The 19,082-nt window shown below is 45.5% G+C and overlaps 1 protein-coding gene across 1 annotated transcript in view; it reads left to right on the forward strand.

Moving 5' to 3' along the window:
• Positions 1 to 18,399, forward strand: part of LOC109877677 (protein O-mannosyl-transferase TMTC2-like) — a 41,734-nt gene extending 23,335 nt beyond the window's left edge. Inside the window, exons 2-3 of the mRNA XM_031818707.1 lie at positions 14,925 to 15,663; positions 17,980 to 18,399. Of these exons, the coding sequence (XP_031674567.1) occupies positions 14,925 to 15,663; positions 17,980 to 18,399 (1,159 nt within the window). The remainder of the gene's footprint in view (positions 1 to 14,924; positions 15,664 to 17,979) is intronic.
• The last annotated feature ends 683 nt before the right edge of the window (positions 18,400 to 19,082 follow it).

The following is a 19,082-nucleotide window of genomic DNA, read 5'->3' on the forward strand; positions in this document are numbered from 1 at the left end:
GGGTTGGATCTATGGTGTTAAAGTTGGCAGGAGACTGCGGTGCCTCGATGGGTGGCCATTTAAATTCAATTTGATCTGGATTTGAGTGGAGCCAAGTATTCCAGAAACCCCATAAAACTCACAGCAAACTGCCCATTTAGACGTTTCTCTAAACATAGAGGACAGGTCTAATACAGAGGCCCTGATATTTATAGGGTGAGGAGTCCTCTTAAGTAGATCCACATACACGGGTTATTAAGTGCACTTCTCTAGAGGCAAGTGGGGGGTTACAGCACTCGTTGAGTTGAGTATGAGCACCCTAGTGCTTTTATGATCCGTTAGACTGTCTAGGGGAGGGGATGGGGGCAGTTACTGGTGGTCTTTGGGGTGTTGGAGGGGTGCAGAGTGAGAGTAGGCTGTCAGCTTCAGTGTCTCACTTCAATCTGCTCTCATTCAGACATCAGGATATTCATGACTTTTTAAAGTGTAATATGCCTCGTGGAGTGTTACACTATGTTTTAACACTCCTTACACGTGAGGAAATACTTAACAATGGATATCCCCACTGCAAGCTGTTCCTTTAGTTTTTGATGTGGAGGAGAGAGGAGGAGTTTGATTAAGATAAAATATCCCATATTATATTAGGTCAGGGCCTGTAGTCTCAAAGTAGGAGTTCTGATCTAGGATCAGGTTTGCCTATTAGAAAATGATGAATAGGATGACATGGACAGGGACACCTGATCCTAGATCACCAATCCTAATTTGATATGCTTTAGGAATATGGGCCCTGACACCGTCTTTACGTTTTTAAAGGGCACAATCAGCAGTTGAAACAATAACAAAGCATTCTCCAACAACCAGACGGTTTTGGTATAAAGCTGAGGGAGGGGCTGGAGAAATATAACCACTCTCAAATTCATAGACAGAGCTTATATGATATAACAATTATAGTTTGAACCAATAATAAGAAGAGCCCAGCTGGGCTAATTAAAATACAGTAAATCAGCTTTGTAGAGGAACAACTACCAGTTTACCTTTCTCAGGCATAAACTTTATTAAGACATTTTGGTTTAGGGGAAAGTGCAAATGATGTCATGAAGTCTAAGTGCCGTCACTGCTCTGAGTAACTTTCTCACCATCCAGAATATTTACAGATGCACTTATTGACTGTTTATCAAGGTAACTATGTGAGTGTTTATCAAGGTAACTTTCCCACCGTTCTAAAAATACATACTAGGCTATGTAAGCAGAGGACAGCACTGGGCAGACAGACAGACAGACAGACAGAGACAGACAGGATTTGCAGGATTCTATGCTATTAGAATGGAAACCACAGGCAGTCTCTCAGCGACCTCAGATAACCCTGCCGGTCTCCCCTCCCATCAACAGCACAGCATCCATCATTCAAACTAGTGGTGAGAGTCTCATACAGAGAGCTGGAGTGGTGGTGGTTAGGGTCCAACAGGCTTTTCATCAGACAGCTGCCATTTCTAACGGCGCACATGGAATGAGACAGAGCTATGGACTGACCATATACAGTTGAAGTCGGAAGTTTACATACACCTTAGCCAAATATATTTAAACTCAGTTTATCACAATTCCTGACATTTAATCATTGTAAAAATTCCCGGTTTTAGGTCAACTAGGATTATCAATTTATTTTAAGAATGTGAAATATCAGAATAATAGTAGAGAGAATGATTTATTTCAGCTTTTATTTCTTTCATCACATTCCCAGTGGGTCAGAAGTTTACATACAATCAATTAATATTTGTTAGGATTGCCTTTAAATTGTTTAACTTGGGTCAAACGTTTTGGGTAGCCTTCCACAAGCTTCCCACAATAAGTTGGTCAGGTTTGTAGGCCTCCTTGCTCGCACACGCTTTTTCAGTTCTGCCCACAAATTTTCTATAGGATTGAGGTCAGGGCTTTGTGATGGCCACTCCAATACCTTGACTTCGTTGTCCTTAAGCCATTTTGCCACAACTTTGGAAGTATGCTTGGGGTCATCGTCCATTTGGAAGACGCATTTGCAACCAAGCTTTAACTTCCTGACTGATGTCTTGAGATGTTGCTTCAATATATCCACCTAATTTTCCACCTCATGATGCCATCTGTTTTGTGAAGTGCACCAGTCTCTCCTGCTGCCACCCCTGTGCTTCACGTTTGGGATGGTGTTCTTCGGCTTGCAAGCCTCCCCCTTTTTCCTCCAAACATAACGATGGTCAATATGGCCAAACAGTTCTATTTTTGTTTCATCAGACCAGAGGACATTTCTCCATGTGCAGTTGCAAACCATAGTCTGGCTTTTTTATGGTGGTTTTGGAGCAGTGGCTTCTTCCTTGCTGATCGACCTTTCAGGTTATGTAGATATAGGACTTGTTTTACTGTGGATATAAATACTTTTGTACCTGTTTCCTCCAGCATCTTCACAAGGTCCTTTGCTGATGTTCTGGGATTGATTTGCACTTTTCGCTCCAAAGTACGTGTCAGCGTTCTAGGTGAATGGATAAGGCGGAGTCATCGTAGGACACAGGTATGAGTAAAAATCTTAGCTTTACTCAATATCAACAATGTTCCAACAAGGATAAACATAAATATCCAGAGCACATAAATGAAACCACTTGACAACGACAATCACGCACAACACAGAAGGGGAAGCCAGAGGGTTAAATAAGGAACACTGATGGAATGAAAACTAGGTGTGTACAATGAAGAGAAAACGAAAATGAAACATGGATCGGTGGTGACTAGAAAGCCGGTGACGTCGACTGCCGAACGCCGCCCAAACAAGGAGAGGGACCAACTTCGGCGGAAATCGTGACAGTACGTTCATCTCTAGGAGACAGAACGCGTCTCCTTCCTGAAGGGCTGCGTGGTCCCATGGTGTCCATACTTGCATACTATTGTTTGTACACATGAACGTGGAACCTTCAAGCATTTGGAAATTGCTCCCAAGGATGAACCAGACTTGTGGAGGTCTACAATTTTGTTTCTGAGGTCTTGGCTGATTTCTTTTGATTTTCCCATGATGTCAAGCAAAGAGGCACTGAATTTGAAGGTAGGACTTGAATACCTGAAAATAAAAGAGAGCCGCACACTCTAGGAGCTCAGATGCAAAAATGTAATTACCAACGTTTCGACAGCCAAGCTGTCTTCATCAGGCCTTGAATACCACAGGTACACCTCCAATTGACTCAAATGATGTCAATTAGCCTATCAGAAGCTTCTAAAGCCATGACATAATTTTCTGGAATTTTCCAAGCTGTTTAAAGGCACAGTCAACTTAGTGTATGTAAACGTCTGACCCACTGGAATTGTGATACAGTGAATAATAAGTGAAATAATCTGTCTGTAAACAATTGTTGGGAAAATTATTTGTGTCATGCTCAAAGTAGAAGTCCTAACCTACTTAGGACCAAAACTATAGTTTGTTAACAAGAACTTTGCAGAGTGGTTGAAAAATGAGTTTTAATGACTCCAACCCAAGTGTATGTAAACTTCCGACTCCAACTGTATGATATCAACATTATAGTTTGAACCATGTTTTGAGGCTTTAGTGTTTGTTAATATTTACATTAATTACAAACATTGGCATAAAGCAAGCTTACAGTTAATCTAGGCTCTTTAAAAAAACTAAAATGAAGCATTTGAAAAAATCAATGCGTACACCATTAATTTATTCGACCAAAAATGAATATGGCAACTGCAGATTGGACAATCGAATGAATCCAGGGTTTTATAGGGTGCGAAGTTCTGCTCCCTAGTCCTTCATCCCAGTGCTGTATTCCACTGTGTATCCTATCCTATCTGGTTTTGCCTTTAGAGAACACATCCCAGGGGCATTACTTTATTAGCTATTGATTTCCTGTCCCCTCTTCTTTGTGTGGCTGAGGACTCCTCAGGACTGTTTATAGACATCATCAGTCACCGAGCGGACAAGCGGAGGGTCCCGGACCCCTTGTAGCTGAGGTGGCACGGAGGTCATGGCATTCCGGTCCCGTTTGCTTGGATGCAGCTGGCTAACGTAGCTGATCAATCAGGCTCTGTGGTGAAGATAATGGAAGCGGATTTGATCTGCTGAAATATAGATGATGGACCCTCACTCTCACTGATTGTCTTCACCAGATCATACCTCCTACCTAAAATGTAACACTGGGAAAGTCACAAAACAGCCACTCTACACTGCTTTTGTTAGGCCTGTAGCAAGGAAATGAGCTACTCATTACTTTAACATGACAGTCCCAAATGAGAAGTAAAATAAGTCTATTTTTGGACCACTTCAACACTCTACGTCTACAAGCATCTTGAGAGGTAGAAACATTTTGTTCATGTCCAATTGTCATTTGAAAAGTGAAACAATATTCAAAGACTGTGTCATAGTTTGATGCACTGTACTATTTAATGGCCACGTACACCGGATAGCAGTATGGCGCCCCTGGAGCAAATTAGGGTTAAGTGCCTTTCTCAAGGACACATCGACATATTTCCACCTTGTCGGCACGGGCCCAACACTCTAACTGCTAGGCTACCTGCCGCCCTGGCAGGTGCCCTGTGCAGAGTCCTTGGCCCTGGCTGTGCTGTGGCCTTGCTGCTAATCAGGAAACAAGTTTTACGGGACATGAAAGGAGCCCCCTCTGACAAAGAGGAGACATCCACTTCCTGGCGCCTTCCTCCAGCAGTGCTCCCTTTGAAGCAAAAAGCCATCCGGAAATACATATTTTCCTCCGGATCGGTTGTTGGAGATGGCAGCTTTAAAGCCCCTGTAATGGGTTGTAGTATTTTCAGTCTACTGCATGGGAAAGATGTACACAGTACACCCTCATTCATTACCACATGTCAGGAAGGATGGAAATATAGATTAGGCTAGAATAATATAGGTTAGACTGTTACGCACGCCTCTATGAAGAGGGAACGTAACACCCTGCTACAACTCACTCTCGGTGAAGTGAAAGAGGTCTGGACTGTAGGTGCGAGTAAGGATGACAACAGGCAGAGAATTGTACTGTTTACAAGGAATTCATTCTGTCACACGGTAATTTTGGGGAAAAGGGGCAGGACGGAACCAAAGCAAAGAAAGTAAATATCAAAACCCCCTCTCCTACCTACCTACTACTTACCTTAACACCACCTGGTGCGCTAACCAAAATACAGGGGATGGTCCGCCCAGGTCTTTCCTAGTGTGCCTAGACAGTGAATATACTACGGGTATATGTATGCCCGCGGGCCTCTTGCCTAAGCACTCCCTAGGTGCCTTCCCCTTCCCCCCCTAGGAACAAATTAAACAGAATACAAACGTCACAACAAAACCTGAAAAAAAAAACGAACTCAGGACATTAAAGAAGCTCTGACAAAGCAACAAACACAGAACATACCAAAGCTGCTCCCAACAACAGCTAACATAGTACATACCAACTCTGTTAGCAACAACCAACATGATATAACCCTCAGCCATCAACCTCCTCTCTCAGCAATCATCTTCCAGCAATCATCTTCCAGCAATCATCTCTCAGCAATCATCTTCCAGCAATCATCTTCCAGCAATCATCTTCCAGCAATCATCTCTCAGCAATCATCTCTCAGCAATCATCTCTCAGCAATCATCTCTCAGCAATCATCTTCCAGCAATCATCTCTCAGCAATCATCTTCCAGCAATCATCTTCCAGCAATCATCTCTCAGCAATCATCTCTCAGCAATCATCTTCCAGCAATCATCTTCCAGCAATCATCTCTCAGCAATCATCTTCCAGCAATCATCTCTCAGCAATCATCTTCCAGCAATCATCTTCCAGCAATCATCTTCCAGCAATCATCTTCCAGCAATCATCTTCCAGCAATCATCTTTCAGCAATCATCTTCCAGCAATCATCTTCCAGCAATCATCTTCCAGCAATCATCTTTCAGCAATCATCTTCCAGCAATCATCTTTCAGCAATCATCTTTCAGCAATGAACTCCCACTGAGAACAACCAACACAGTATATAACCTTCAGCCATCAACCTCCTCTCTCAGCAATCATCTTTCAGCAATCATCTTTCAGCAATCATCTTTCAGCAATCATCTTTGCAATGAATCTCTCTCCTGAACAGAACACTGGCTTTAATATAGCTTCAGAAGGAGTCTAATCGGATACAGATGTTACTTGACGAGGGGGCGGGGTAAGCTCCAATTAGCCATGGAGTCGACCAATCAGCTGCTTGGGGGATTTCAGGAAGCCATCCTGAAACACACACATAACAAACCACAACACAGAAACTGGGGACGTAACATAGACTAATATAGGTTAGACTAATATAGGTTCGACTAATATAGGTTAGACTACTGTAGGTTAGACTACTGTAGGTTAGACTACTGTAGGTTAGACTAATATAGGTTAGACTAATATAGGTTAGACTAATATAGGTTAGACTACTGTAGGTTAGACTAATATAGGTTAGACTAATATAGGTTAGACTAATATAGGTTAGACTAATATAGGTTAGACTACTGTAGGTTAGACTACTGTAGGTTAGACTACTGTAGGTTAGACTAATATAGGTTAGACTAATATAGGTTAGACTACTATAGGTTAGACTACTGTAGGTTAGACTACTGTAGGTTAGACTACTGTAGGTTAGACTAATATAGGTTAGACTAATATAGGTTAGACTAATATAGGTTAGACTAATGGTTTAAATATATAGACAATACAGTACATATCATTTGAATGACTGTTATTTCATTCCTGCAAGACTAGCTGAAATGTCAGCCTACAGCTAAAACACTGTCAAATGTGCAGTCCCCTGTCTTTCTCCCCACACATCAACTACACTATGCTGTCTTTTGATTAGCATCCAAGAGCAGTTTATCATTTAACATTCCATCCTTTGAGAAGACAAACAACCATGTGTCGGAGTTGGCCGCCAACACACAAATTCATTTCACATTTCACACAAACCAGGAAACCAGAGAGAGAGGCTGGACTAATCTAATAATCTAAAAATAAACCCATCATAGTGCTCTTGGCCCTCAGAAAGTGTCTGCATCCCAAAGGGCACCCTATTCCCTATAATAATTCAAATATAATATTTTGACCAGGGCCAATAGGGCTCTGGTTAAAAGAAGTGAACTATATGTGAAATAGGGTGCCATTTGTGATGCATTAATAATTGTGTCAGTGTGCCTTTATGGATTTCTCTACTGAGTGTTTATACCAGTGTGGGTCAGACTGTGGGAAAGTGTTATGGCATGACTGGAGAGGGTATTGTTCTGCCCGCGTCTTGTTGACGTGAGATGTTTAGACACACCCACGCCTGGCAACTTCCTGACTTGTGGGTTATTAGATATATAAACACCACCAGAGTTACAGTATGATGTATGATGTAAGGGGATGATGATAAGGAAAGGAAGACTGTGAGAGAGTACAGAAACATACAACATGGAGAAGAAGGGGCAGGCGGAGAGAGAGAGAGAGAGAGAGAGAGGATTGCAACCTAGATAATACATTCAGGGAACCTAATATACTAGCTGGAGAGTGACTATGCTAATGTTGCTATGCTAATGGTGAAGATATGTGGGCTTTGTGTAAAGGGCTCTCAGTATTCTGCTGAGTGGCCAGCCAAAATAGATGTCTGAGAAGTAGGTGGTACTCTGTGGCAGCCCCATCAATCAAAGGCCTCCATCTGCCCTCTTCTCTCTGCTGTGTGTGTTTGTGTGTGTGTGTATGTTTTGCACGTGAGTGTGCGTGCGTGAGTTGATACCCCCCCCTCACCCCCACACATATGACGACTGTGTTGGACACATGCACAGACCAAACCACAGACCAGACAGCCAGTGAAGCAGTCTGGATCAGGGCCTTGCCAGACAAGTCTATTGCAGTAGGCTAGGCAACAATGGCCTCCCTCCCAACAGCCTCAGTCCAGTCTTTCTGTCAACCCGGGTGAAGAGACAACAGGGTTCCTCTTTAGCAAGCTGGGTCATTCACTTGGCTTAGCCTGTGCCTCTGTACTTGCCATTAAGACTTAGTGCTCGTGTTTGGAATACATATTCTGCTGCTTCAACTTTAAAATGCCACTGTGCCAGTGTTTTATGTGTGTGCCTATGCACAAGTCACAACTAGGAATAAGGAATGTCACACACACACACACACACATACATACATACATATTTACCCCCTCCCCCCCAACACACACACAAAATTCTGCCCACCACGCACACTATCACCACCCTACCCCAGTCGAGTCCAGAGAGCTTTAATCAGATTATAGGTTGACCTCTGCCCCCTGGGCAACGTCCCTAAAACACTGAGGGTCTATAATCACTCTCTAATCCTGTTAGGATTGGTTTAACTCAGAGAGAGGTGATATGGCCCCTGCGACTTGAGTTTGGGCCAGTCCACCAAGGCAGAACCAAAGGAGAAATCCATCAGTTAACTCAAGTAACTTCAAAGATCTATTGAATTAAAAGGGCTTTTGTTATTGAGGCCGAAGCATGCGTGTAGAGCTGAATGACATTTTAACTGTAGTGGATGGACAGAACTCTTTATTCAATGGATTGAAGAGGTGCATCTCTGCCATGTGTTTTATTGGAGACTGGATAGATGGTTGTTGTGGGGGTGTAGAATAGATATATGGTTGTTGTGGGGGTGTAGAATAGATAGATGGTTGTTGTGGGGGTGTAGAATAGATAGATGGTTGTTGCGGGGGTGTACAATAGATAAATGGTTGCTGTGGGGGTGTAAAAGAGGTAGATGGTTGTTGTGGGGGTGTAAAAGAGGTAGATGGTTGTTGTGGGGGTGTAGAATAGATAGATGGTTGTTGTGGGTTGTACAATAGATAGATGGTTCAGACAGGCTTTATCATCCGTTCAGTAGGGAGGCTGCTCATTTTAATGTGTAAAGCCATAGCTGTTTACTGCCCAATCCCTATATACACCGAGTATACAAAACATGATGAACACCAGCTTTTTCAATGACATAGACTGACCAGGTGAATCCAGGTGAAAGCTATGATCTCTTATTGATGTCACTTGTTAAACCCACTTCAATCAGTGTAGATGATGTGGAGGAGACAGGTTAAAGAAGGATTTTTAAGCCTGGAGACAATTGATTCATGGATTGTGAAGGTGTGCCATTCAGAGGGTGAAATATTTAAGTGTCTTTGAACGGGGTATGGTAGTAGGTGCCAGGCGCACCGGTTTGTGTCAAAAACTGCAACACGGCTGGGTTTTTTGTGTGTATCAAGAATGGTCCACCACCCAAAAGACATCCAGCCAACTTGACACAACTGTGGGAAGCATTGGAGTCAACATGGACCAGCATCCCTGTGGAACGCTTTCAGCACCTTGTAGAGTCCATGCCCCCCTGAATTGAGTCTGTTCTGAGGGCAAAATGGGGAGGGGTGCAACTCAATATTAGGAAGGTGTTCTAATGTTTTGTCCACTCAGTGTACTCTCCCACTCAAGCAGAAAGCCTGGGAAACAAATCACATAGGGATGATAATGGTGTGGAGGTAGATTTTTATCAGCTGTTACATATGGAAGCTTCACTCATTAATGTGGGAAGCTCTTTATTACTTTACCAATACACACACACACACACACACACACACACACACACGCACAAACACACACACACACACACACACACACACACACACACACACACACACACACACACACACACACACACACACACACACACACACGCACAAACACGCACGCACGCACGCACGCACGCACGCACACACACACACACACACACACACACACACACACACACACACACACACACACACACACACACACACATGCACAGGCTCTGTGATTAGCATAGTGTGAATAGGCTGTCTGTCCATCTCAGCTCTATCTATGTGGTTAATTAGCTGGCCTTGTTCGCCATAAGGGGAGGGAAATCTAATAGAGTTGGCCAGATGGCGGTATTATAAAGCTTGATGTTGGGAATTGGTGGCCAGGCTGGAAAAAATTTGACAGACAGCCAGACAGACAGACAGCCAGACAGCCAGCCAGCCAGACAGACAGACAGACAGACAGACAGACAGACAGACAGACAGACAGACAGCATAAGAAGGATCCTATAGTTGTTCAGAAAATCAGCAATCTGTTCGCTAGTTCACCACTCAACCTGTGTTGATTTACAGTTTGCTGGTCCAATCAGAGTGCCGCGTGTGAGTTTCACTAGCTAATCTGTTGCAGGTTTTTTTGCAAGCGAGATGCTGTGGCTACTGCCTCTGTGGCTACTGCCTCTGTGGCTACTGCCTCTGTGGATACTGCCTCTGCCTCTAATCCACGTAGACTCTGTGGCTACTGCCTCTGTGGCTACTGCCTCTGCCTCTAATCCACGTAGACTCTGTGGCTACTGCCTCTGTGGCTACTGCCTCTGCCTCTAATCCACGTAGACTCTGTGGCTACTGCCTCTGTGGCTACTGCCTCTGCCTCTAATCCACGTAGACTCTGTGCCACAAAATGAGTGACAAAACATTACAAAACTTGGCCAGATCATTTCAAGTCATCAGTCTCAAGTCAAAGTCGAGTCCCGAGTCTTGAAGCTCCAAGTCTAAGTCAAGCCTGAAGTTATTTTATTTTCTATCAAGTCGAGTCTCAAGTCATCAAATTTGTGCCTGGTGTCACACTCGAGTCCAAGTCATGTGACTCTATACCACAACTCTGTACACATTGGGATTCATCAGTGGTCTATGTGCAGGACAATACACTCTGTAGACATTCAGGCTGGCCGGAGGACCAAATATTTACCGAAGGCTGGAGTGGAGTGTTTAGCAACGAGATATTGATGAATGTCCCCTGTTTGTTTTATGGGGACATAAAGAGGAACATACACTAAAGGCTAGTCCATCCCCAGATCTAAACACAGCAGGTGTGTCGGGGTCGCTGGGGTTGATGCGTGTACTTGTGTGTTTGTGTGCATTTGTGAGCACACTTTCATATGTGTGCATGTGAGGGTAACCATATATGTGTGTGTGTATGTGTGGGTGTGTTTACTAACTAGATAGCAGAGTGTCTCCCCTCTCTCCAGTCTGGCTGGGTCAGCATGTTTACCTTGGTCTGGAGTCTTAACTTAATCACTACAGCCTTACACCTCGATCACACCGACAGCAGCATGACATTTTTGTACAGCAGAAGTACATTCATTTCCAATGGAACGCTGCGTTTTCCTTGCAGCATTTTGTTACAGAGGCAGTTGCAGTGCGTTCTGTGTTCTGTGTGGTGTATACTTCTGATTGATCAAATGTGTGGATCAAACTGCATGCGTAGACTTGACAGAAATAGTAGCAAAAGGTGAATGTTGACAGGTGTGGACCTGATCCTAGATCAGCACTCCTACTCTGAGATGCTTTGTGAGTGTGGGTCCTTGTCTAATACACACTGATGGCTCAGTCCACATCACAGCAATCAACACTGACACTAAATCCAAGCCTCTTTCAGTCTCACCACAGCTTTCTCCTTCAGTTCAGCAATCAAAACTTCCTCTAATTCATTCATAAGACAAATAATAGCAGATTTGCTGATGAGTGATGATGTTCATTAGTATGTTATGAATGGCTGGCTAAACTGGTGTGGATGTTTCATTAGTGTACTATAAATCAAATGTTAATTACTGTACTATACATCAAATGGTTCATTAGTATACTATAGATCAAATGGTTCATTTCTCCCTCACCACTTTGTGTCTGTGCTGACCTCAGAGCTCAGTGCAGCCTGTCGTCGCGTGAGGCAGAGAGGGAGAATTCCTCAGTTTCCCAGGATTGTTTTGTCAATGGGAAAAACAAGCGTCAGTTTCTCAGGCTATGCACTGCTGAGAGACGGACGGGGCTGGGAGGGAGGAAGACGGAATACGGCCAATTCCTAAGTATTCCCTGCTCCACATCATCTTATCTCATCACTCAGTTTGTACAGGATTCATCTCGGATCATACTAGTGTATCTTTACTACCTGTTTTCCCACAGGTTAATTCATATTAATACTGTATTTGTTCTACCCTATATTTTTGTGCCAACGTTATTGTGTGTGTGTGTTTGGGTCTTGCATTAAGTAGTACACTAACAAGCTCCAGTGTAGCCACCCTTTAACCTCCCCTGAGTCTTGGCCCGTCTACGTCTCAATCCTCACCGGAGATAAATCATTAAAATATTTAAATCAGACCCCCTACTTCCCCCACTTCCGCTTTTCTCTCCCCACTTCTGCTGGCTGTAAGGGTCTGGACAGGAGCTATAGGGATCCGTCGCAAATGAGACCCTATTCCCTACATAGTGCACTACTTTTGAACAGAGACCCTGGTCATTTGGGATGCTGCCTAGATATTGAAGGGGGAGAGTGACAGTAGTGCTGACTGGCTGTGCTGATGGCTTCATTGTCCCTGTCTCTGAAGTGGGATAGAGTGGTCTCCCGGAGCGACTGACTTAGAGAGGGCTCTTTTGTATTCTACTGTCGTACGTGAGGGGGGGGGGGCACTCTCTCAGGCTGACGGGCACTCTCTCCCCTCAATTTAAAATAATAAAAGGGGTGTTCTTTTGAAAAAATGTATCCTTTTTTTATTGTGTTAATTTTATGGAAGTGAGGATACAGGAGTGATGGGTTGTGGGTAAGTACAGAGGAGAGGAGGAGAGAAGGGGGTAGCCTAGATGGTGAATGGGTGTGATTAACAAAGGTACACAGAGTTCCAACTGTCTAAAACATGATGTGTGTGCAGCTGGAGGAGAGAGGGAGAGAAAGGGAGAAAATACAGACTAACCCACTGCCATGGGGATGAACTACCACATCAGAGCTCTCTCTCTCTCTCTCTCTCTCTCTCTCTACTGTTACGTCTCTCTGGATCTCTCGCTCTAGACATTTCACTCTCTCTCCCATCACTCTCCTTTCTCCACATCTTATCATGTCACTTTCCCTCATTCTCTCTCATCTCGCTTTCTCCTGCTGTCTTTCCTGACCCCTCTCTCTCTATCTCTCTCTCTCTCTCTCTCTCTCTCTCTCTCTCTCTATTTCTCCCTCCCTCTCTCTCTCTCTCTCTCTCTCTTTCTCTCTCTCTCTCATTCTAATTCATCTAGTCCTTGTGCTGGCACCGAGTCCTAATCTCCTCACAAAGGAAGTCCTGAGCTGCGCCCGGTCCAATCTCTTTTACTCAAACACAATGTTTGACTGGCGCTTGAGAAAAACGGAGCCCCCCAAGTCAAACAAACCGTGAGACAGAGAGAGTCGCCACTGGATCAAATTGAACCCAACATAATAAGTACACACATATATGGACATGGTGTCACACACACACGGACATTGTCACACACGGTCACACACACACACACACACACACACACACACACACACACACACACACACACACACACACACACACACACACACACACACACACACACACACACACACACACACGGACATTTGTCACACACACACACACACACACACACACACACACACACACACACACACACACACACACACACACACACACACACACACACACACACACACACACACACACACACACACACACACACCTAGTGATATATCAGGTTCAGACTCTGTTGTTCTGTGATAAGGGAACAGAGTATCTGAAACATCAACACTAATTGCCATGTCTGTCATAGAAACTATGGTGAACAAGTGGTGGCCCTCTCCTCCATCACACTAATAGTCAGGACTCTACATATTAGACTACTGCAGTAAAGACCAGTGTCTTCTTAGGTTTATAGTGTCCCATTTTTACCATACGTCTTATCTAATCCCCCAAAACTGACTGTTAGTTTGTGTGTACTGACAGTATACATTATGCCACGTTTTTAATGCATTTAGCTTAGATGAAGCAACGTATACAAACACTTCTTTTACTCTCCAAATAAGACATGTATTTCACATCAGACACCACCACTATCTAAGGCTATCACTGATAAAGCTAAAGGCTCCATGTGTGTCCCCAGAAGGCCAAATGGTTGTGATCTGTGGTAGATAGACTGTGTTGATTGAGCTAGCTACAGTATGGTCTGTGGTATATAGACTGTGTTGATTGAGCTAGCTGCAGTATGGTCTGTGGTATATAGACTGTGTTGATTGTGCTAGCTACAGTATGGTCTGTGGTATATAGACTGTGTTGATTGAGCTAGCTACAGTATGGTCTGTGGTAGATAGACTGTGTTGATTGAGCTAGCTGCAGTATGGTCTGTGGTATATAGACTGTGTTGATTGAGCTAGCAGCAGTATGGTCTGTGGTATATAGACTGTGTTGATTGAGCTAGCTACAGTATGGTCTGTGGTATATAGACTGTGTTGATTGAGCTAGCTACAGTATGGTCTGTGGTAGATAGACTGTGTTGATTGAGCTAGCTACAGTATGGTCTGTGGTAGATAGACTGTGTTGATTGAGCTAGCTACAGTATGGTCTGTGGTATATAGACTGTGTTGATTGAGCTAGCTACAGTATGGTCTGTGGTAGATAGACTGTGTTGATTGAGCTAGCTGCAGTATGGTCTGTGGTATATAGACTGTGTTGATTGAGCTAGCTGCAGTATATGGTTCATGTCCTGCAAGTCTTTGACTGACTCTTCCAGGAAGCTGTTGTGTTAGTGGTTAGAGGAGTCATTTATCATGCAGAGTTTGATGTCTCTGGGGTGAATCATCTCGATTGTCACAGTCTGTTAGTGTACATGTGTTCGCCTTAATTATGTGTTAATTGTGAGATAGTGGAGAGGCCTCAGGGGCCAATAATCACCTGACAAAGTGTGTGTGTGTGTTCACACCATGCTCCATCCATCACAGTTATTATCACATCAAGGTTCATCTGCGCCATTCTCTCACGGTCGCTACATCAATGACTACCACTTTATCTCTCTCTCTCTGACTGAAAACCCCTGTTCATCTAAATGGTATTCAAACTGACACTGACCCTCCTCTTTCTCTCTCTTTCTCTCTCTCTCTCCGACAGCCGTGCGATCAAGACCAACCAGGACCTTCTCCCCGAGACCCCGTGGACCAACGTCCTGTATGATGACTTCTGGGGCACCCTGCTCACCCACAGCGGCAGCCACAAGTCTTTCCGACCCCTCTGCACCCTCTCTTTCCGCCTCAACCTCGCCCTGGGCGGCCTGCGCCCCTGGGGCTACCACCTGGTCAACATGGGCCTCCACGGGGCTGTCACAGGCCTTTTCACTGCCCTCTGTCGCCCCCTCCTGGGGGGAGGTCCGTGGAGTCTTCTGGTGGGGCTCCTCTTCGCCTCCCACCCGGTGCATACGGAAGCCGTGGCGGGGGTGGTGGGGAGGGCCGACGTCGGTGCGGCACTGCTTTTCCTCTTGTCTCTTCTCTGTTACACAAGGCACTGTGGGCTCCGCTCGGCCTACACGGCCTCTTCTAGGGACTGCCAGACCAGGGGCTGTGGTAGACTCCGAGCCTGGACGTGGATGTGGCTGCTGGGGAGCCTGGTCTGCGCAGCATCCAGCATGCTGTGGAAGGAGCAGGGAGTGACGGTGCTGGCCGTATCAGCGGCTTACGACCTCTTTGTGTTCCAGCGGCTCCGGTTCCGCCAGGCGGTGGTCGTGCTCCTGGGGAAGGTAAACAACATTGCCCTCTGTTTACAAAGTGCCACTCCTCTTTGTGTCTCTGCGTGTATCCAATTTCCTCTTCCCCCTACGGAGGGGAAACCTCAGCCGACCACAAATGGTTCCTGTGTGTGTATACAATTCAGATTGTTTATGGGGAAGTCGTGTGTGTGTGTGTGTGTGTGTTTGTTTTTCATTAAGAGTGTAATTTGAAAGCATTTATCCTACCACTACCATGCACACAGCTGAGGAATGCAAAATAAGGGAGTTTTTTCTTCCTCTAAATGGAAATCAAATATATACAGAGGAGGAAATGAGGGACAGAATCCAACAGTTTTGTCAGTTTCCACCGAGTCCTCCTCACTGAGGTAAACAGTTACACTGAAACATGCGTCTGGTTCAGAATCTTTCCCCGATGACGTCTGTCTGTGTAAGCTTGTGTGTGTGTGTGTGTGTTCCTGTGAGCTTTCTACGTGTGTGTGTGTGTATGTGTGTGTGTGTGTTCCTGTGAGCTTGTGTGTGTGTGTGTTCCTGTGAGCTTGTGTGTGTGTGTGTGTGTGTGTGTGTGTGTGTGTGTGTGTTCCTGTGAGCTTTCTACGTGTGTGTGTGTATGTGTGTGTGTGTGTGTGTTCCTGTGAGCTTGTGTGTGTGTGTGTTCCTGTGAGCTTGTGTGTGTGTGTGTGTGTGTGTGTCATGCAGTAGGGTTATTTTGAGGTGACAAAAGAAAGGTATGCTCTCGCACTGCAGAGACAATGATACACTTCCTTCTCCGCTACATAGTCTGCATAGTCAGTTTCAGGTACAGCGTCCATCCAATTAGACACATAGGGCATAGAAAGGTAATATATATGTTCTTAGTAGTACAAGTGCAGTTACCCTGCACAGAGAAACACACTCACACACAGACAGATACACAGATCCACACACACAGACAGATCCACACACACAGACAGATACAGACACACAGACAGATACACAGATCCACACACACAGACAGATACACACACACAGACAGATACACAGATACACACACACAGACAGATACACACACACAGACAGATACACAGATACACACACACAAACAGATACACATACACAGACAGATACACAGATACACACACGCATGCTCAGACGTTCACACAGACTGTTTTCCGTCATATATGGGGAGAGAGGGAGTTACCATCCTGTAGGCTATCTTCCACTGCACGCATAGTCACACACACACACACACACACACACACACACACACACACACACACACACACACACACACACACACACACACACACACACACACACACACACACACACACACACACACACACACACACACACACACACACACACATATATATACAGAGACACACACACACAGACAGATACACAGACACACACACTCACGCATAGTCACACACACACACACACACACACACACACACACACACACACACACACACATACAGACATATACATAGAAACACACACACAGACAGATACACAGGCACACACACTCACACAGAGACACACACACAGAGACACACAAACAGACATACAGATACACAGACAGACACACATACACACACTGCCTATTCTCTGCGAGAAAACACCCATCTAGAGCTGCTACATACAGGATGAGGACAGGCAGGGTGCATGAAAGACACAGTGACATACTGTATCTCACACAGGCACTCCTGCTCTCAGATCTATATAGCAGCCCTTGTAAAAACATCATGATAGGAGAATAAAGATTCTCCTTGAGGTTTTACTGGGCAAGGACAGTCTGGTCCGTTTGTGTGTGTGTGTGTGTGTGTGTGAGCGAGAGAGAGAGAGAGAGTGTTACCTTGTAACTCTGTGTAAGTGTGCTTACACACCCTGTGCTCTGATGCAGCTTTTCTGTAGTCCTCTTTGGCAGCTTGCTATCCTAAAGCTGTTATTAGGGGATTTTAGTGAGAGGCCCAGAGGATCAGAGTGAGGGAGGGAGGCAGCGTGAAGTCTCTCTGCTCAGCAGGAATGATCTGGTTGTGCATTCACAGCCAGTGGACCCTAGCAGAGAAACAGATGTACTGTAGCATCTGTCCTCAATTAAGACTGATACGATGGCATCTATCTACAACCCTTAAGGTTTTAGAGGAGACACACACACAGACACACACATACATATATACACACACTCACACACATACACTCACACACAGTACCCTCCTCCCCCTCTGGCCACATTCCCTGTTAATCTATTCAATAGTGCAGCAGGTATTTTCAACAGACAGTACCCTCCTCCCCTTACCCTTATACACAATGGACCTGGCCAGTCTCCCAGATCCAGCCGACAGATCCTGGTGCCAACCCCACGCCTCCTATTTCGCCTCCTTCCAGCACATCTGGCACATTTATCACCCTCGCCTCCTTGCCTTGCTCTCCTCTTCCTCCTCTCCCTTGCCACCCCAGCCCTCCTCTCCCATGGCACCCCAGTCCTCCTCTACCATGGCACCCCAGTCCTCCTCTCCCATGGCACCCCAGTCCTCCTCTACCATGGCACCCCAGTCCTCCTCTACCATGGTACCCCAGTCCTCCTCTCCCATGGCACCCCAGTCCTCCTCTACCATGGCACCCCAGTGCTCCTCTCCCATGGCACCCCAGTCATCCTCTCCCATGGCACCCCAGCCCTCCTCTCCCATGGCACCCCAGTCCTCCTCTCCCATGGCACCTCAGTCCTCCTCTTCCATGGCACCCCAGCCCTCCTCTACCATGGCACCCCAGTCCTCCTCTCCCATGGCACTCCAGTCCTCCTCTACCATGGCACCCCAGTCCTCCTCTCCCATGGCACCCCAGTCCTCCTCTCCCATGGCCCCCCAGCCCGCCTCCTAATCTCTCAGATGCCAGGGCTGCGACCACGAGGCTATCGCTTGCCGATTACGACCCCAGACACCTCAAAAACAAATGTGTGGGAACACAGAGAGAGAGAGAGGGAGAGAGAGAGAGGGGTATAGGAAGGAAACTATGCTCTCACTTCCCCTCTTTTATCTGTGTCTCTCCACTCATTCTCCCCCGCTGTGCCAGGAGAGCCCCTCACCTCTCTTTGTCTGCCCAGTCAGTGTGGTTTTACTGTGATGGCAGAATAACAATAATTCACTTCTGTTATTGCATCATATTGGGCAGTGAGACACTGCATTCCCATTCTATGTTAGCATTTGCTTAGCTATTTCTAAAGATTTCCTGACTATTTTAACTGATTGTGTTATTTACTCTGCAGTGAGATGAAAGGGAGGGGGAGGTAAAACCCACCCGTTCTTATTACCTGACTTATTAGTGACTCTCAGGAGTGAGGGTTGTGAACGATTCTGCCGGCGCTCCATTTCTCATCCTATTAGTTCTGTAATCAGACTGAAATGAAAGAGGTAGAGGGGCCTTGGGGATAGAGAGCGCGAGAGAGAGAGAGAGAGAGAGACAGAGAGAGAGACACAGAGAGAGAGAGAGAGAGACAGAGACACAGAGAGACAGAGAGAGAGACAGAGAGAGAGACAGGGGGAGAGAGACAGAGAGTGAGAGAC

Source organism: Oncorhynchus kisutch, unplaced genomic scaffold (genome assembly GCF_002021735.2).
Source record: "Oncorhynchus kisutch isolate 150728-3 unplaced genomic scaffold, Okis_V2 scaffold1563, whole genome shotgun sequence".
Classification (NCBI taxonomy): Eukaryota; Metazoa; Chordata; class Actinopteri; order Salmoniformes; family Salmonidae; genus Oncorhynchus; species Oncorhynchus kisutch.